General features: G+C 48.8%; 1 protein-coding gene across 1 annotated transcript in view; it reads right to left on the reverse strand.

Annotated features, from left to right (window-relative positions):
• Ptges (prostaglandin E synthase) overlaps window positions 1–21,004 on the reverse strand; it is a 39,587-nt gene that overhangs the window by 2,228 nt on the left and 16,355 nt on the right. Inside the window, exons 2-3 of the mRNA XM_034493533.2 lie at window positions 8,128–8,325; window positions 5,772–5,854 (exon numbers count right to left, since the gene is read on the reverse strand). Coding sequence (XP_034349424.1) covers window positions 5,772–5,854; window positions 8,128–8,256 — 212 coding nt within the window. The 5' untranslated portion in view covers window positions 8,257–8,325. The remainder of the gene's footprint in view (window positions 1–5,771; window positions 5,855–8,127; window positions 8,326–21,004) is intronic.

Here is a 21,004-nt window from a genome sequence, read left to right on the forward strand (position 1 = left end):
CGAGACAAACAGCAGCCCAGGCTGACCCCTGGGCTCACAGCCATGTGCAAGCATGCCTCCACCAAGAGGAGTTAAAAGAGAGAGTCGGGAGCCAGGTGTGCTGGCTTACACCTGTATTCTAAGCACTCAGAATGTTGAGAGGCAGGAGGATTACTGTGAACCAGGAATTCAAAGTCTGCCTTGACTACATAGCAGCTTTGCAGCTAGTTAGCCTGGGCTACATGAGGCCCTGTCTCAAAAGAAAAACAGAGCTGGAGACAGCTGGGCGATTGAGAGGACTGGGTGCTCTTGCAGACAACCCCAGCTCCTTCTAAGCCCCCACGTGACAGTTCCAAGGGGTCTGATGCCCCATTCTGGCCTGAGCAGACTGCATGCCTATGGTACATTCACTTATGTGCAGGCAAAACACCCATACACATAAAGATAATTTTTTAAAAGCTAAGAATATGGCCTAGCTGGTATAACACTTGTCAAGCAAATGAAAAGATCTTGGGTTCAGTCCCCAGCAGCACATAAACCAGGGATGGTGGCACATGACCGTAACCCGAGCGTTGGAGAGGCAAAGGCACAAGGATCAGGAGTTCAAGGTTATCTTTAGCTACATAGAGTCAGAGGCCAGCCTGGGCTACCTGAGACTCTATGCTGAAAACAAAACCAGATCAGATTGAGAACAGAGATGAGCAAACCTGTAGACGGGGTAGGGAAGAAGTTTGGGGCTCGGGTAGGAGGAGGGCGTTCCTCTCTCTTCTGTATGACAGGGCCCCGGTTGGGGATGAGGGCCTTGCAGAGAAAACACATTTCCCTGATTCCTCTCCAGGCAGCAAAGGGGTGACCACGGGGGAGAGGCGACTGGGAGCAAATAGAGCTCTGACCCAGCACCTCCCTCCCTCTCTGTCTGAAACTACAATGGAGCCCCACAAAGCCACAGTGGTGGAGGCAACAGGGAGGAATAGGAAGCCAGGATTCTGAAAAAAAACAAAAACAAAAAAGTTCACCTGCCCTCCCCTGCCACGGGATCCACACAGAGGCATGGAGGGAGTCACGTACAGGGAAGTGGAGCGGTGGTGTGTCACTCCAGTGTGTCATGCCAATAATAACCACTATTCGGAAGGAGGCAAAAGTTGCCCAAAGCCAGTTCCCACCAGACGAGACTTGCACAGCCCCCTGTGGCATCACACCTGCCCCCTACCCTCAGCGTGAGGGCTGGAACAGGGCTGTTTTACTGCAGTTAGTGGCAGCGGTGGGGAGAGACCACTGGTGACCCCAGGCCAGGGCGATGGCCGCAGCACTGCTCAACAACGTGTTTCTGCCAGCTCACCCCAACACCACACACACACGTGTACGTGAGCTCAGGGTTCTAGGAGAACGGGGTTTGGTGCCAAAGGGGGAGGTGCAGGAAGGGACTTGCCAAGGGGTGGGGCAGACGCAACGGTGTGCTGGGGCTTAGCCCTCCTGCAAGATGGGGTGGGAGTGGAGAGGGTCAGAGGGTGTGGTGTGTTACAGCCTTGCGGTCAGGCCTCGGCAAACCACTTCCATCTCTACAGATAACATCAATCTCCTCAGTGTTGGGACGCTGTGTGCTGGTACCCAGAGAAGAGGGAAAAGTGGAATGCCAGACGCTGTCGCCACCCCCTCACATCATGGCCACTTCCAAATCACCAGCCCTGGTCTAGACATTGCTGTGGTACTCCTCACTCTCCTCGAACTGACAACCTGCCACAGGCCCTCACAACCCTAGTGAGAAATGGGGGTTCCACCAGGGGCCACAAACTCTGACTGCCACCAAGGAGCTCTGAGGCCACAGGCAGGTGTCCCTCCTGCTCTGAGCCTGTGTCCACTGCTGATAAATGGACAGGCACACTGTCCTTTGAGGAGCAGAAGGGGCCCAATTTCCTGGCAAACTGCTTTCCTCAGACTAAAAGCTCCAACAGTCAGAAACAGGAGGAGGCTTGGGTCAGGTGTTCCCCCTGCGGAAACAGCCTGTTCGAATTCCCACACAGCTGCAGGCAAAAAATATCCCCACCTGCAAACGCAGACAAGTTGTCCTGGGAGAAAAAGGTGGCAGGTACCTGTCCAGGAAGGCTGGGGCTTGTTCTGACTGGGGCATCGAGGAAGGAAAGAACAGATCTGCTTACAAAAAAGCTGGGGTTGGTGGACCACACTCTCCACCCGGGGTTTATCCTATACAGAGCCGGGGAGGGGTCAGGTGTCTGTAGGAGAGCAGATAGATCTCTAACTGGAAGCAGGCCAGACTGCAGCTTCTAGTTGTTACTCAACCTGCCACTGTTTGCACTGGGACCAGGGGAAGGCTTTGTTGCCTGAGCCTTATCTAGGGAAGGCTTTGCCACACAAGGCCTCCGTCGCTCCCCACAGCTGCCTCATGTGGTCAAGCCTCTGCTGTTACACTGTGCAGCTACGGCTGGCTTTGAACTCCTGCCACCGATGACATCCCCTCCCCTCAGGCCAGAATTCCAGGTGCAGTGTGTGAGGATCACTGCAGGTTGCCTCCCTTCCATTCTTCTTTTTAATCTTAAAAACTTTTTAGAATTAAAAGCTTGCACCTTGCTGGGCAGTGAGTGGTGGCACATACCTTTAATTCCAGCACTTGGGAGGCAGAGGCAGGCGGATTTCTGAGTTCGAGGCCAGCCTGGTCTACAGAGTGAGTTCCAGGACAGCCAGGGCTACACAGAGAAACCATGTCTCAAAAAACAAACAAACAAACAAAACAAAACAAAAAGCTTGTACCTTTAATTCTAGCACTCGGGAGGCAAAGGCAGGCAGATCTCTGTGAACTGGAGGACAGCTAGGCTACACAGACAAACCCTGTCTCAAAAACAACAACAAAATCAAATTATTCTATGTTATTATCTGTTTGAATATTCTGCCCTCATGTAGCACATGTACCTAGTTCCTGAGGAGCTCAGAAAAGAGCACTATGTGGGGGTTGGGAATCGAACCCGAGTCCTCTGCAAGAGCAAGTGCTCTTATCCACCGCACCCTCGGTCCTGTCACTCAGGTTCCATTCTTTAAACATGGTTCCTGATTCCCCCAGAGCCAGGCTGGATTGTCTTCAGCCTGTGCTAATCTGCAAAGCAGATTTATAATCCAAGATCCAGCCTTTATGCTTCCTGTGTTCACAGCAGAGTGGGCCAAGGGCCCCTGCCCTGGTTTTAATATTTAACTGTCTGTGCCTACCCCACCTCCTCTCCAGACAGTGCCTAGTGGTGAGCAGCAGGCTCGATTCTCAGTTCTGCACCTTTGCCTAACACACTTTCTTCTTAGAGACAGGGCCTCACTGCACAGCTCTGGTTGGCTTGGAACTCACTGTGTAGATCAGGCTGGACCCAAATTCACAGAGCTCCTCCTGCCTCTGCTTCCCAAGTAGTGGGATTAAAAAGATTCCTATCACTGCCTGCCTGCCTTCCTTCCTTCCTTCCTTCCTTCCTTCCTTCCTTCCTTCCTTCCCCCCCTCCCTTCCTTTCAGAAGACAGGGTCTCATGTAGCCCAGGCTAGCCTCCAACTTTATTTTATACACACACTCTACTAACCCAAACTCCAACTCCAACCCACAACTTTCTGTGATGTTCTGTGGAGTCAGCAGGGTTCCTGAGCTACCCAGACCCTCAGCTCAAGTACCTAGTAAGTCCTCAAAGAAGCTTCACTGACTGGATCTCTACGGCAACTTTAGACTAATGCCAACCACTCAAGCTGCAGTTCTAGAGAGGATATGAAATAAAATCCTGGCTAGAGAAATGGCTCAGGGATTAAGAGCACTTATTTCTCTTGGAGAGGACCACTGGGATCAATTCCCAGAACCCATATGGAGGCTTACAACCATCTGTAACCCCAGCTCCAAGGGAGCCAATATGCACATATGTGGTGCACATATCTACATGCAGGGAAAACATTTATACACATAAAGTAAAATAAATATAAAGCAAATTAAAAAAAGAAGTTAAATCCTTCTGGGTAGAGGGAAATGCTGGAGTTCCTTATAGGTCTTTTGTCTTCCCTGAATAAGGTTACACCCTTAGGAGACAACACACACACACACACACACACACACACACACACACACACACACACCCATTGTTGACTGGCTGGGATTGTTGCCTAGATCACTCACTTTCCCTCTCTCTGTGACTCTGAATTGTCCAGACAACTAAGAGTCACCAATATAGGGTCATAGTTGGGCAAGGCCAGGAAGTTTATTCAGGAAACCAGCCAGTGCCTGGTACCAGTGCCTGTCACATAGTAGGTGCTCATTAAACAAGGAATGGCCATTGCCAGACTGAACACATACGGATTAGCCAGTATTTTTTTCTATTGGAAAGGGTGAGTGAGCAGCCTGGAGTCTCACTTCCTATGACACGTTGCTGTCATTTTTCTAAAAACCACAAGTGTGTACATTGCTGTCAATGGCTAAAAAAAACATAAGGAAAGCATCCAGACTTTGTTTTCAGAGGGAAACTCTGTTATGGAAGCAACAGCATCCCACCCATGTCTGCCTGAGGCAGGAGATGTGCTGGGAGCTGAGTGCTGCTGGCCTGTTTCACATCTCACCCAGTCCAGCTGCCCATCTTCCTTGCTGCCATCACCCCAGTGCCCTCTCTTCACTCTGGAGTACCGATAAGACAGCAGAGAAATGTTCCCAAACTCCAGTACTGAGCCAGCTGCTAAAAACCCACTTTTAGTCTCTAGGGGAGTTTATACAGCCAAGATTTTTTTTTTTTTTTATTTTGCTTTGCTTTAACCTCTAGTCTATACCAGCCTGGAACTCAAGGTAATTCTCTTGCCTCAGCCTCTAAAACACTGTCATCATGAGTGTAAGCCACAATACCTAGCCTTAAGATTCACTTTAAAAGTGGTTTTTACATCTGGACAGTGGTGAAGCTCTCAGCACTCAGGAGGCAGAGGCAGGTAGATGTCTCTGACTTTGAGGCCAGCCTGGCCTACAAAATGGGTTCCAGGACAGCCAAGGGTGTTACACATAGAAATTCTGTCTCAAAAAACCAAAATAATAATAATAATAATAATAATAATAATAATAATAATAATAATAACATTTAGAAATAGGGAGACAGAGAAAGATGTGTATGTGCACATGCACACAAACACAAGTTGGAGACCCGCCTGCAGGAGTTGGTTCTGTTTGTAGAAGAGACTGGTTTTAATTCCTGACCCTTCTGCCTAGACCTCCCAAATGCTGGGATCACAGGTGTAAGCCACTGTATCTCACTTGTGTTTCTTTTTCAGTTTATTTGCTTGGTCTCACTCTGCAGTGGGCTGGAGAGATGGCTCAGAGGTTAAGAGCACTGACTGCTCTTCCAGAGGTTCTGAGTTCAATTCCCAGTAACCACATGGTGGCTCACAACCATCTGTACTGGGATCTGATGCCCTCTTCTGATGTGTCTAAAGACAGTGACAGTGTACTCATGTACATAAAGTAAGTAAATAATTCTTAAAAAAAAAAAAAAAAAATGGCCTCACTCTAGTTGGCCTCTGGCCGAGGGTCCTGCTTCCACCTGCCAGGTTTGGGATTTAAGACATGCACCATCAACCTTGAACTAACTTTGTAATTCCAGGTCATGAGAATTTGCTTTTCTAAGACAAATGTAATAAATGAGTAAACTATAATAGTCTGAGAGGAGAAAACAGGCCTGTAGACACCCTTAGGCACAAAGGGGACTGACTCTCAAGTCTCCAGTTCAGACACTCTGCAAGGACAGGTGCCAGCCGGGTCTGTGGCCAAGTGACAGACAGGTACTCACCTGAGGCAGCGCTCCACATCTGGGTCACTCCTGTAATACTGGAGGCCTCCACGTTTCAGGGCATCCTCGGGGTTAGCAAAAGCCTGAAACAGAGTAGCTAAGAATCAGCAAGTGGAGGAGGTTCCCATCTGAGGACTGGGCTGAGTACAGCCACCTGCAGGACCTACGAGCCAGTCACCCCACTCCCCTCAGCCTCTTCTCTGCGCCACAGAACAGAAGCTCATGGTGAAAGCGCCCTCCTGGCCATCTCTTGGGCTCAGAGGTTAAGAGAGACCCAGATGGGCTGGAGCTCAGTGTGACTAGTCTAGAATATACTCACGAGGGGCACAAGGTCCTCTTTGCCAAGCGTGAGTGAGTTCCTCCCTAGTGAGTTCCATTCCCAGAACCTCAAAAGGTAAATTAAAATAAGATAAATAGTGGAACATAGTGGCTCACGCCTTTAATCCCGGCCCTCTAGAGGCAGAGATAGGTGGATCTGTGAGTTCGAGGACAGCCTGGTCTACATACTAAGACCCTGTCTCAAAAGATTAAAACAAACAGCTAGGTAGAAGCCATTAGGGGCACTCAAGAGCCTGGGCACAAGCCAGGCCCCTCACTAACCAGCAGGTTCTGACGCTCCCTGATCCTGAGCAGCCTCGTCACAGACTCAGGACAAAATGGAGCACCTGGGGCCTCAGTGGGAAAGCAGGGGCAGCCTAAGGAGGCCGCTAGTCTCTCTTGATAGAAAAAAAGAGTAGAGGCCCAAGGTCACACTTCTGTCTTTGAGGGCTCACCACTGACTTGCAGCTACACTGCAAAGCTCCCCCATCGACTCTGGTGACATCTGAATCTACGTCTAAGCTGTGAGTTGAGCAAGACCCATGGATCTTCACTTCGGGCTGTCCCTGGAGCCCCAGCTGGTAGATGGGACTGCTCCTGCCCTGCCTGAGAAAAATGTAAAATGACAAAAAAAAAAAAAAAAAAGGCGCCAAGATCTCCCACCCAGAATTCCTTCCTCCTGGCTCCAAAGCCCCCACTCTGAGGGCCCAGCTTTGCCACCAATGGAGTTCCTGTAATCAGGTATCAAGGAGCCATCTCTAGTGGGTCAAGGGCCACTCAGCATGCACTTCCAGGAAGGACCTGCGGCTGCTGCAGCTCAGGCAGACCCCAGTAGGAACCAGTCTTAAAGACCAGAGTGGGTGGTGTGTTCACCATTTATGTCTCCAGGTTTGCTAAGGACACTGAGCCTTCTTTCAGTCTCCATCTCCAGGCTCCCATCCTCTCTATGGATGGTAATCCCCTGGTCCCTCTTGGCAGAAACAGAGGGGCCCTAGAGCCCAAAGCAGAGGAGGCGTCCCTCCACCCCTGCATCTCCCATCATGGGAAGTGGAGCCCAGGTCGAAGACAGGCTCTGGAGCCAGGCAGTTAACTTCAAAGGAGATGGAAGGAGCCCACAGTAGGCAGGCATCTCCTCAGCTCAAGCTTCTCACTGGAAACCAAGGTAAACTAACTCCCACTGACTTCCCTGGAGGTAATTTAGCTCTCAGCTTTGGGAGCCCTACAGAGAGGACAGGAACAGAATGTAGCTCTCTCTCCCTGGCATCTGTGTCCCAGGACAAACCAAAGCAGAAGAACCGGAGACAGTAAGTGGTGGTTCTGCCTTTATTCCTGTTAGTACCTGCCCCAGGGGCTGAACCTGGCTGGAGGGCAAGAAGCCCACCCCGATCCCTCACCATCCCACCCGGTACTCCATGGTCCCTCGCCTTTGGGCTGGGCAAATGTTGGTTTAGGGGTTGTAAAAACAGATGCTTCACGTGCTTCTACTCTCTAGCAGCTTCCAATGGACCCCTGGAAGGGGTCCGGAGTCCTGGCCACTCCCACCAGCTCCGCGTACGTTCTTTTACTTCGGTTTCTTTGCCGGGACTGAGCCCAGAGAATGTCGTCTGTGGTCCCTCAAGGCTAAAGGGTGCCACGAGTGTATTTAGCGTCCATGGGGAGTGGGAATTTCCACGGAAAGACATCTTTAGGCGCCTGCTTTGCCAGTTCCACTCCACCCAGATATGAAATCTCCCTGCCTGCCGGGGAAACTTCCAGGTCCGGAGACCTCTCGCTGTCAGAATCCCCGTGCTCCACTCGCGAGGGAACCCCCGAGTGCTCTCATACTAAGAGGGTTCAGGAGCTGAAGGCCAAGCCAGCTTCCAGAAGGGCTGCGGTGGCGGCAGCCTTGAATCAGCTCCCACCGCACGCTGGCACACATATCTCGGCCAAGTTTTTCAGTCCCCAGACTTTCTTGCAGGGAAAAGCCAGCAGAGTTCTGATCCCTTTCTCCTCCCACGCCCTCCCTCCGCCCCCCGCCCCACTCCACCAGCGAACATACCTTCTTCCGCAGCCTGGTGTGGCCTGTGATGACAGCCACCGCGTACATCTTGATGACCAGTAGTGTGCTGCAGAGCAGAAAGGCCGGGAGCACCTGGCCGTTCTCCATCACCAGGTCCAGGGAAGGCATCTCGGCTAGCCGGCCTGAGCTCCAACTCCGGGACACGGGGACTGAGAGTGAGATTGTCCCACAAGGCGGCTTAAGGAGAGGAGGAAACGGGCCAACCCCTGAGTAGGCGGTCCCCCCCGCCCACTCCCCGCCCACCCTGATCAGCCGCAGCAGACCCCCTGCTCAAGTCAACAAGCAAACCAGAGACTTTTGCTCCAAGTGCTGGGGGAAGCAGAGGAATGGTTCCACGCCATCCTTGGCTCAGGACCATTGTTCTTTCCCAAAGCCGCAGAACCGCCTGTCGGTTTTCTCACTTAACTCAGGTTTTCTCACTTAACTCAGGTCGCTGACCCCAGTCTGCATATCACTGACCCATGCCCACCTTCCGGAAAGAGCAGGGCAGGTAGAGGGCGTGAGAACCAGGCCATTTATACTAATGTATTGCCTCTGTGATGCTGGACACGCAGCCATGGAGGCGGGTTGTCTCTGCAAGTTGGAAAGTGAGGAGACAGATTCTTCTGCCATCCTCTAGTGGGACACAGAGCCCCAATTACCAATTCGTGTGTGTGTGTGTGTGTGTGTGTGTGTTATTCATTCGGGTGTGTACATTTGCATATGGGTGGGGTTTTTCACATGTGCGCACCTTTGTGTGGAAACCAGTAGCTGCTGTTCCATGACTTTCTCAATTGCCTGTCTTATCTTTTAAATTTCTTTTAAAATTACATTTATTTATTTATTGTGTGCCACAGCATCTATATGAAAGTCAGAGGATAATTTGCTAGAGTCGGTTTTGTTCGGCCATGTGTGAGTCACAGGAATACAATTCAGGTCTCACTGGCCCAGGCACTTTACTTTTTTTTTTTTTTTTCATTTTTGAGAGAGCAAGCATGAGGGGGTGGGGGGACCTCACTACTTCCCAGACCCCATGGCCTGGAACTCACAGAGATCTACCTGCTTCTGCCTGCAAAGTGCTGGGATTGAGGGTATGTGCCGCCACGGCCTGGCCCTGTTACTTTTTGAGGTATGATCTTTCACTGTTCCTGGAGCTCATCATTCTCCTGGCTTGACGGGCTGGTGAGCTCCAAGCAGCCACCTGCCTCTGCGGTCAGCAAATTACAAATATACATCTTCATCTTTTTAGTGGGTTCTGGGAATCAGAACTCAGGTCTTTACTCCTTATCAACTGAGCCATTTTCTTCTTCCTTTTCCTCTCTCCCCTTCTTCACTTTTCTTTCCTGACAGTATCTAAAAAGCTGGGCTCAAACTCACTACTTAGCCAAGTGTAACCAGCCTTCTGTCTCCTCTGCAGCACTGAGGTGACAGGCTTGAGTGCACCCAGGCTCTGCTCTCCAATCCCAGCTTCTAAGCTCCAGGGTTTTGTTTCATGTCACTAACTCTGTGTGAAGTCACTTTGGCAGCAGTGGGAAGGGGGTGTATTTGTTCCAATGTCTTCTTTGGAATCCACCAACTTTTCTGGGAGGCCCTTTCCATCAAAGAGCCTGATTTACAAAGACCCTTGGTCCCCTTGCCTGCTGCGGCTCACCCTGGTCCCCTCCCTTGCCTGCTGCCGCTCACCCTTGCCTCTTGTTCTTTTCACTGGCTCTTAGGAGCATGGTCTGGAGAAAGGCAATCTTCCCTGCTCCCTCAGTTCCTCAGTCAACTAGATCTTAAAGCAGTAATCTGACCAAAGGAACATTAGCACCAGCCTGGCCATGCCTCAAGCAACGGAAATCTAGGGGCAACCAGCCTGAACTCCATTCAACTGGTAAACTTAGCCAGTCCTTAGGACACTGATATGGTTGGAAATGTGTTTTCCCCTCTGACCCAGTTTCCCTAGCTGAAAAATGAAGCTCACTGTCTTGTCACCCCCTCCCCTGTCCCCATAGCAGTTGTGTCTTGTCACCCCTCCCCTGTCCCCATAGCAGTTGTGTCTTGTCACCCCCTCCCCTGTCCCCATAGCAGTTGCTGGAACTAAAAGGATCTTGCCTGGAGATATATGTCTTATATACCAGTGGTCCCAGCACTCAAGGTGTGGAGACCACACCAGGAGTTCAAGGCCATCCTTGACTACATAGTGAATTTGAGGCCAGCCTGGGATATATTAAACCCTGTCTCAAAAGTAAGGGCTGATGAGATGGCTCAGTAGAAAAAGGTACGTGCCCCTCCCCACCCCCCAGCTCTACATGGTGGAAGGACAGAATGGACCCGTGTAGTCTGTCCTCTGATGGCGAGTGTACCACGAATAATAAAATACATGTAAAAAGGATTAAGTCAGAAAAATATTCATGTCTACAAATGCAGTTACAGAGTACCCGCTATGCAGTACCTCCCCCTTGCTAAGGGCACTGGAGCCTCAGTTTCTCCCTCCTTAGGAGAGGCCTAATGGTTCCCACCTATCTGGATTGACAGGAGGGAGTCCCTGCTGCTGGGGGCAGTGGGTGGCTTCTTGCTGGCTTATAATCTGAACTAAAGATATGCTTGAAAAGATGCTTGTGTTCTCAAAGCACAGGGCCGACACACAAGGCTAAGCAGTACGAGATAAGAGATAAATACCTCCCGGGGAACTGGCATGGAAGGGTCTGGTTGTTCTAAAGCAGTTTTTATTTGTGCCTACAGGATGGGGAGTTGGGCAAGAGGCTTACCACTGAGCTTTGTGTAGCGCAGGGTGGCCTAAAACTCGGTGTGTAGCCAAGGTTGACCTTGAACATCTGATCCTCCTGCCTCTACCTCTGGAGTGCCATCTGGATGTTTGAGTGAGAGTGTGTGAGTCTGTGTGCGTGTGAGTGTGAGGGCACGTGCGCACACGCATGCACATGCATTCCAAGGACCATGGCATAAGTATGGAGGTCAGAGGAGACGGCTATCACTGAGCTTTTTGACAAGAAAGCTACCTGAAGTAGATCCCTGTCAAGAAGAGCAGAAAGCTTACTCAGTGGTAAGAGTACTTGCTAAGTATCCTGAGAACCAAAGTTCAAATCCTCGGCTCCCATGTAACAGCCAATAAGTAACCCCAGTATGTTCAGCACAGAGGCCTGAAGAGTGTGGGTCTTACCAGTCCAGCTCCAGGTCTTGTGAAATACTCCATCTCAAGGGAGGAAAGCAGAAAGCAAGTGTGATAAAACAGGACATTTCGCCGGGCAGTGGTGGCTCACACCTTCAATCCCAGCACTTGGGAGGCAGAGGGATTTCTGAGTTTGAGGCTAGCCTGGTCTACAGAGTGAGTTCCAGGACAGCCAGGGCTACACAGAGAAACCCTGTCTCAAAAAACCAAAAAAAAAAAAAAAAAAAAAGACATCTGATGTCCTCTGGCCTCTACTCATACAGAAACAGACATGTGCACATACTACACACTTACATTTACACATTCACCAAAACAGAAAACCAATAATGCTCTCAGTCAAAAGCCAGGGCTACGGCTCACCAGAGCATTTACCCAGTGTTTCTGAGTCTCTGGTCCCTCCCCAAGCACCAGAAGACTATCATTACATACCATCTCAGCTGTAAGGTGGTCAGCTGTAGGGTCCAGAGGCAAATTCCCTCATCTCCACATCAGAACTGACCATCTCCTGACAGTAGATTAAAATCCTCTTAGGGTATACTGAACTAGCTTCTACCTAGCCAAAAACTGTGGTGCCATCGGAGAGCATCTTAGGCCTACAGAGTAGCTCTGGCCATCTGCTGTACTCACTTCTCTGATGTACCCACCAGCACATTTCATTTTAAACTCGCCTTTTAACTCGTGACTGTCTCTCTTCTGTAAAACGGTACAAACTCCATGAAACTACTTCCATGTTAGAATATGGGGTAACCTGAGTCTGTGTTCCAGGTTCATGGTCACTCAGAAAGTCTCCAGAACTTATTCTGAGCTGAATAAAAAAAAAAAAGTCCCCGCTTGATAGATACCTTTTTGATCTGCTTTCAATGAGCATGATTTGATGTGGGTCTCTAATTTGTTTAGAAACTTTGAAAGCTGCATCTGAAATGTAAATAAAATATCCAATAAAAATAAATTAAAAAAAAATAGAAACTTGGAAAGCACTTTGGTTCGGGTTGTTGGGCCCGCTGCTGGACTTTGGAGCTCCAGAGGTGGGTTAGATTCTGGCTGGTTAACTTATTTTTAGTATTAGCTCTCAGAACCTCGAAGGCATTTTTGGCTTTTGTTTTGTCTTGGTTTTTGTTGTCTTTGAAATATTTTCATTATCATTTGGCCTTTGTCTCCTGACGTTCCTCCTCAGATGCACAGATTCTTTTTGTGCGGCTTCTCCTGTGACCTTGCCAAGCCTTTAGCTTAGGGATTTTATGAATGCCTGGTGACAGAGACACCAAAACAAGTGGCACTTTGTTCCCTCCCCCCAAATGCGTGGGGGTGTCAGGAGGAACATCCCAGGACCTGTTGGCCTTGGGGAAGCCAGACCAACACGACCCATTCCTGGGTCAGAAGGGTCTGTACTGGCTCGAACTGGAAAACATATCTGAAAATGGGTTACCCAGTGTCTGGGTCATGCAGGACACCATGAAGACTCACTGGGAGATGATGTTTCAGGCTGAGAAAGTCAATCCCAAAAAATAGCACTTAAAACTGACCCAAAGTACATTCCGTAGCTAGCATAGATAGGCAACTTTTCAGGAGAAAAGAAAAACATGTATGGAGAACAAGGTTTCAAAGAAGGCACTGATGTTTTAAGGCTACTGATCAGGCACTCTAGCTGCCTCAGGCATGGTGGCTACTAACTTGAAAGCATTTGGAAAGATACAAAGTTCTAAAGATAACTACCCCAAACTGGTTTATCTTACCCAATTAACGAAGTCCTACACAATCAATTTGTTTTTTTAAGCAAGCAAACAAACAAATAAACAAACATCACAGGCAGCCTGCTTTAATTAAATGTAAAATGTCTGTTAATGTAAGACTACAAGCTGATAACATTGGCAAATTTGTAATAAAAAGAGGTCTTCAGCGGGAATCTTCAGACAGCTTCTGGGAATGCCTTAAGCCCTGACAGATAACTAAGTCATCCTCAAGAGTCTAGGGGGAGTCTCCCTCTGTTATTTGACTGGTTGATTCTGTTAAACATGGGTTCTGCGTTCTTTTGCCACTAACATCAAAGGCAGACATTGTCCTAGCCCTGTCCCCACTCTGCTCCTGGGTCATATGACACACAGCTTTCCTGGGGAACCATCTTCACGAATCCTGGTCTGCCTTTAGCCAGTCTGATAGATACAAGAATTGTAAAGAGACACTTGTGTCTCTCAGTCTGGCTATGATACTGTTGAAAGATGGGCCCCAGGACAGTGGGGCTTCCCTGGGATCTCACACAGAAGACAGGGTTGTGTGTCAGAGCGGAAACGAACTTTCTCGCCTTATAGGACATGAGACTAAACTCAGGCAAGGAGTCGTCAGAGGCAGACTGCTTGGCTGTCACGTCCTTGCTCTCTATGTAATCTTTTCTTACTTCAAGACCCTAAGGTAGACTTGGGGGTCTGCTGGCTCTGTGCCCCCCCACCTCCCAATGAGACCATGCTAAATAAATCTCTCTTTCTGCTCTCTACTTTTAATATGGTTCTTGTTATTAGCTTGTTGTGGAAGAGTGGCCAGACCTGACTTGTCAAAAGTTGTGACCACTGAGTCACCTTCTAGAAAGCAGCCTGAAACACATGCATGCCGGCACATACACATACACACAGATATGCACATATATACATACACACATACATACATACATATACACACACACACATATGTACACACACACACACACACACACACACCCCTGTCCCATCTTACTTATAAGGCCGCCATTCTAGGCAACCTTCTCCACTATCCAGAATCTACCTGCAGACTCCCACCACACCCCTGAGTCCTCAAGTTTGTGCACAAGGCCCATGGCCTTATCACTCCAATAGAAAAATCCAGATGGAGGCAGTGACAGGCAGGATGACCCAGAAAAGCCATGGCTGACAGCCTGAGGGTAGGGACCCGGGCCTCAGCAGGAAGAGCAGGTCCTGGTAGCAATGGCTGTGCTGGAGGCTGCCTGGGTTAGAGAACACGACAGTGTCTAAAAACAACTAGTGCACCGTAATAACAGAGGAAAACACATCGGTAGGCACTTGCCTAGTACACACTCTGGGCTCAGTTCTCAGTTCTGAGATGCCCGCCCCCAACACACAATTCCAGGAACCTTATAAACCGGATGTCCTGTTCTATACCTGTAATCCCAGGACTCAGGAGGCTTGGAGGTAAAGGCCAGAGGACCCGGAGTTCAGGCCAGCCTGCCTTACCTGAGATTCTGTCTCAAAGCCAAAGCCAAAGCAGAGCAGAGCAGAGAGCGGAGAGCAGACCAGACCAGACCAGACCAGACCAGACCAGACCAGACCAGACCAGACCAGACCAGACCAGACCAGACATAAAACCCAACAATACTCGGGAGGCAAAGGCAGGTGGAACTTTGAGTTCGAGGCCAGCCTGGTCTATAGAGCAAGTTCCTGCAGGCTGTCCTTATACTGCTGTAGATAGCGGTGGCAGCATCCCACTTTGACTCCTAGAGACTCAGGTGTCCTCTCTGCATATCTCTCCTTCCCAAGCCAGCTGGGGACACAGCCAAGCTGTCTGTACAGAGCTGGAATTGGAACCAGAAATCTTAACCACTTGATGTTGCATCTGGCTTGACTACATGGCCTTGATCCCTCCCAGCATCCTCTCAGAACCCCCAACAGGGGAAAACAGGAAGTTGCTATGTGACTGTGTGGATCTTACATACTAACCTCTGACATGGGTCCCGAGAGCAAGCATCTCGATTCCAACCTGTCCTGGCACCCTCAGAGAAACATGAAGAGAAACTGCAGGGTCAACCCCAGGAGTCCAGAGAGAGGAGAACACAGGTGGTATCTAGGGTTCCAGAAAGAGCCACTCGTTGTCCAAGGCCTGCCAGCTACTGCCATTGCAGATATCCCCTGGGAAAATGAGGCTGGCAGCACCAGCAGCTAAGAGTGGGCAGAAGTGCAGGTGGAAGCCGTCTCCTCTAGCACTCTTCTCTGCACCAGCCCAAGGTCGTCAGCGGCTGCTGGAAGATCACAGGCTTACAGCAAAGTCCCAGCCAAGAGACATGAGTACAGTCAATATTCCTGATCCCATCTCGGGTGGTGTTAAAGTTAATTGTGACTGATCAGAAAGGGCTTGTTTTTAGCTCTCTCTCTCTCTCTCTCTCTCTCTCTCTCTCTCTCTCTCTCTCTGTGTGTGTGTGTGTGTGTGTGTGTGTGTTTTAAAGCTCTCTCTTTTGGTAGGGGAAGTGGCTACAGATTTCTGTGTAGTTCTTCTGAAAAAAAAAAAATCAGTGACAGAAATCTGATTCTAAAAGACTGGATTTGGGGCTTTTGACAGTCGGTACACAAACCACTGAGCCGAGGGGGAAATGCAGCTGAGCTGAGCTGACTAGCACACCTGACACACTTTCGTTTTGTTTTCTGAGAAGCGTTTCTCTGTGTAGTCCTGGCTGTCTAGGAACTTGCTCTGTAGACCAGGCTGGTCTCAGACAACGTGAGAAAGTTCAGCTCCTCCTAGGAGGTAGACGGACCTAGATACGGTTTTTTTTTGTTCTCTCAGTTAATGAAATCATCTGGTTTTACCTTTGGAAGAAGACTCTGGAGCTGATCATAATTTAGTTATCGCCATTAAAAGTCTCTTACAAGGCTATGTGTTATTTATATAATAAACATATGTATCTAAGTATTTGTCTGCTAGAACAAGGACTGCAATCACTATGCAATTTAGCAGGAATCTTCTAGAAGCACATCATTCTCTAAAGGGATTTTATATACACAACATAACAGCTACTTAAAAAACAAAGGCTTTGGCCTATAAGAAAAGCAAAGTATATTTAACCACATGGATTTTGTTTTTTTTGTTTTTTTGTTTTTTTTTTTCAGGATAGGATCTTACTAGGTAGACTGGGCTGACCCAGAACTCACTTTGTGGACCAGGCTGGCCTTGAACTTAGAGATCTACCTGCCTTAGACTCTGAGTGCTGGGACTAAAGGTGTGAGCCACTACACCTGGCCCTAACATTATTCTATATTTGATGCCTCCAACTTAATAAAAAGTGAGTGCTTTTTCTAACCATTTCAAGATGCCTGCTATAACTTAAATCTTTAATAAATAATGTAAATTTTGTTAAGAAAGCAAGAAGTGTTAAGGTAGTTTACTGACCCAGCCCGTGGGTCAGTCAACGGGGTCTGCAAGGGAGAGAGTGGGAATTCAGACCACACAGGGCATCTGATCAAGTCTCGTTTATTGAAAGGTATTATGGGTATATAAGAACAAGTAGGAGGTGCAGCTGGAGACACTTAACCACGAGTGCCTTGCAGGTGGGGACACTAAACAGCAAGTCCAGGATATGTCTGAGAAAAACAAGATGTTTATCAGAGTATGCTCAGCTGTTGTGGCCTGTTTGCAAAAATATCATGCTAGACAAACAAGTCTCTCATCAGGGTGGAAAAGTATCAACCTTCAAATATGTGGCCCAAGATGACTGCAAAGGTGATAGCCGCTTTCGGCTAGGAGTTGGCTCCCAACAGTTTACCTATGTTTATAACTGTTGGATAGCTAAGGTATCATATGTTTGTGTTTTAGAATACAGCTTTCTGAGTTTTCACTTAAAATTATCTCATTAAAATTGTTTTCTAAATTTTGTAGCAACAACAATATTGTTAAGATTAAAGTATGTTGCAAACGGTATTTAAAAATAAATGCAGCTGTGCCAGGCACAGTGACAGATGTAGATGGGTCTGTGTTTGAGGCTAGCCTGGTCTACAGAATGAGTTCCTGAACAGCCAGGGAGGGCTACGTAGTGAGACCCTGTTTCATACATGCATACATAGAATTACATTACTCACTTACATACTTAGTCATCTTCTCCTGACTGCTGACTGCTAGGATTGAAAATGTGAGTTTTCTGGCTGAGTATGGATAATAATAATAATAATAATAATAATAATAATTCTTTTTCTCCTCCTCCTCCTCCTCCTCTTCTTCTTCTTCCTCCTCCTCCTTTTTCAGATCTGTGTGTCTGTATGTGTTGTGTATGGGTGTTTTGGCTATATATATGTCTGTGTCACATGTACACAGTGTCCATGGAGGCCAGAAGAGGATGCTGGATCCCCTGGAACTGAAGTTACAAACCCTTGTGAGCTGTCTTTTGGGTACCTGGAATAAATCCAGGTCCTCTGCAAGAGCAGCCATTGCTCTTAAGGCCTGAGCCAACTCTCTATCCCGGGTGTGAGCTTCTTATGGGAGAAGCCCAGGGTTTCTTTGACCTTCAGAGACATTAAGCCTGTCATCCTTCCCTTGCACTGGCCAGGAGTCATGTTCAGGAATAGGAGTAGAGAGAAGCCCTTGGCTTGTTTTTTTTTTCTCTCTTGACCTATAATCAGGGCTCTATGGAAGAGGGGCTGTCCTGGAGCAGCCTGGAGTTTACCACGCTCTCTCCTTGGCATTTCCTGGGGATCACTGAAGCAGCTCTTGTAGCTGGCCAACTCTGAAGATCCCTGTGGGACTTTGGAAGATCCCAGAAGTGACTCCACCCCGACTGCTGGCTCCTGACCCCTGGAGCACACAGCCAACGGTGGGGAAATAAACCCTCGGGGGTGGAAAAAATAAAATAAGATAAAACGGAGTGGCCTTTGAAGTCAGTTTGTCCTTACTCTGCCTGACCCTGTGAAGGTCACAGGTCAGCTCTCAGAAGTCTGTTCTCTACCTTCACCTTGTTGAGACAGACTCTCTTGTTTTCTGCTATTTCTGCTAGTGTGCTGGCAAGCTGACTCATGAGCGCCAGGGCCGTTCTCCTGTCCTGGGTTCGAATCTCATTCTAGGAGTTTGTTAATTAAACAAAATCAGAGGTTGTTGGTTCGTGGGATAAAACTAGGGTCACTAGGCTTAGGCGATTGGTGCTTTACCCACTGAGCTACCAACCCTGGCCCAAAACAGTCCCAGCACTGCATGAACCAGGTCAGCAAGCCTTTAATCCCAGAACATGTGTTTGCCTTGAGATCCAGAATAGACAGTAAAGTTCCTGGCATCTAACCAGGGTGATTGGTCCAAGCAGGGCCAATTGGAGACCTTCCCTGAGAGTTTCTTTGCTGACTGCTAGGAAATCTTTCTGGGCTCTGAGATGAGCTGATGAGACATGAGGTGGCGAACAAACAGCCTTTCCTTCTCCTCCAAGCTGCCTGTACTCAGAAGAAAGAAACCAACCACTGACTCATGCTTAGAAATTTAGAAGTTTCCATCTTTGCTCAAATGAAAACACCCTTCTCTTGCTGGGAACCCTGCAGTGGCTTCCAGCTCTGGGAAAGGCTGAACTGTCCCTGTGGCCCTTCCTAGTCATACCCTCTCCCTCATGGCCCCGTGCCTTCTCTCTGGCTGGTCCCTCTGCCTGGAATTCTCCTTGGGGACACAGTTGCTGACACCTTACCTCTTTCAAAGGCTATGCTGGCATCTAGAATCTGGTGTTTCTCAGGGAGGCCCACCCTGAGTTTATCAGTCACTGCCTGCTCCACTTGGATTCCTTGAGAGCCAAGCCCCTGTCTCTGTTTCCACATATCTCTCAAGGACAGCATGCCACATGGTCACATGACCTGACTACAGAGAGGGATGTAGGTGAGAGAGAGAAGAGAGAAAAGTCAGTCTTGGGTCACTGGCTTGACTGTTTTTTTTTAAAATATGTATTTATTATATATGTATATCTGTGGGTGTGTGTACTACAGCACACACCTGGAGGTCAAAGGACAACCCCCATGTGGGACCTGGAGGTTGAAGTCAGGTTGTCAGCTTTGGCAGCGAGTACCTTTGCCCACTAGGCCACCTTGGTGGCCCTGGGTCACTTGCTGGCTTCCAGCGTCACCCCATCTGTGCACAGATGGGGCGAGCACAGTTTGGTGAACTGGAATTGAATTAAACTAAGTTAGTTTTGTCCCTCATAAGATGGACTCCAGACTGAGACTGGTGGCACTCCTCTTCCAGGATCTGGTTCTGTCAACTTCCTGGAACACCTCTGGGGCCTGGCTGCAGGTTCTTGAAGTATGGGTGGGACAGGCTGCCAGGCAGGCTGGGACAGAACCAGACAACAGGAACCACCTGGGGCACCTGTTCTGGTGACCACTGAGTTAGGAATGAGAAAGATGGAGCGTTACCCCCACTTTTGTGTGTAAAGATCAGGTTAGCCAAGGCTAACCTGAAACTCACTGGGTAGCTGCAATCCTCTGCTTGCCTCAGCTTCCTGTGCACTGAGGTGACAGGTGAGCTCTGCTAGGAATGGCTGAGCTGTTAAACTTAGTCTGTGGGTTGAGAGAACAAAACTCACACTGCTGTGAGTGTGGAGGACCCGAGGCTGATATTTGCTGACCGGCACAAACGGTTTGGGCCTGGAGCTGTCCTTGGTGAACTGTTGGCTTGGGGTTTTATGCAAGACTTCTAGCATTCCCAAGGCATCCCAAGCCCAGTCAGGCCCCTGACAGCCAAGTGGCCATCAGGACTAATACCTTTCTGTTTATGAACAGGTGACAGCACAGTGTCCTTGGCTTGAACCATCATTATCACAGAGCCCAGTAGGCAGACCCACGTTAGAATTGGGGAGCCCAAGACTGTCAGGTGATCATCAGATCCTACACTGGCCTTTGGTGGAGGTGATTATTCCTATCTCAGAAGACCCCTTTGGAAGTTGTGGGGCTGTGGACGCAAGCCCAGGGCATCTGGCACATAGCGTGAAAGAGAGGAGTCTTAGCTGGTCCACTGTTACAGACAAATGAGTGGCCTATCTGGGTTACAGAGAATTCCAGGCCAGCCTGGCGCAACTTATTGAGACTCTGTCTTAAAGTTTAAAGGGAGGGGGCAGTTATAATAACCCAGGCAAAAAAGGAGTCTGCTGCTAACACTTGATGCCCAGGACCCACAACTGTGGAGAGAATCGATCCTCCCATGTTGTCCTCTGATCTCCACACTAGTGCTACAGTGAAAACCTCTAACTCACACAAAACAAATAAATGTAATATTGTTTCTAAAGCTGGGAATGCAGCTCAGTTTACCCAGCATGCACAAGGGACAGCCGGCTTTCCCTCCCTCCCCTCCCTCTTTTTCCCTCCCACCATGGGACTGTGCACGGGACTTATGCACACTGTGCCAGCCCTCTATCACTTAGCCTGCTTCCCAGCTCTTCTTATTATTCTTATTTTAAGACAGTTCTCACTGAGTTTCCCAGACTGGCCTTGGACTTACTGTGCAGCCATAGCAGCCATTGAACTCAAGGGCTATTGAACCAAAACTCCTCTGTGTGCAGCCTCTGCCAGCTGTAGCTGGGATTACAAGTGTGTACCACCAGTCTTAGCTAGAATGATATGATGATATGTGTGGAGTTTTGGTTCTTTTTTTTTTTCCAATGCAAATGCCAGACAAACCCTGTACCCTGATCCACAGTACCCCTCCTTTCTGTCCTCTAACCTCCTGAGGGGCTCAGCTGAAAGAAAAGTCTGGCTCTTTGCTTGGTGGAATGTTACCCAGGCATCAAGAAGAAGGCTATTCTGATTTTGCTACAATGCCCATAAGCCCCCAAAAGGTTCTATTAAGGGAAGAAGCCAGCCACAAAAGGTGACTTGCTGAGACAGCTCCAAGGCTCTAATGTCACTTGTGATGTAACCTAACACCCCAAGTTCCATCTAAAGAATCTGTATGGTGAAAAAGAGAATCAACTCCAGAGAGTTTCTGTGAGAGAATACACGCCTG

Source organism: Arvicanthis niloticus, chromosome 2 (assembly GCF_011762505.2).
Source record: "Arvicanthis niloticus isolate mArvNil1 chromosome 2, mArvNil1.pat.X, whole genome shotgun sequence".
Lineage (NCBI taxonomy): Eukaryota > Metazoa > Chordata > Mammalia > Rodentia > Muridae > Arvicanthis > Arvicanthis niloticus.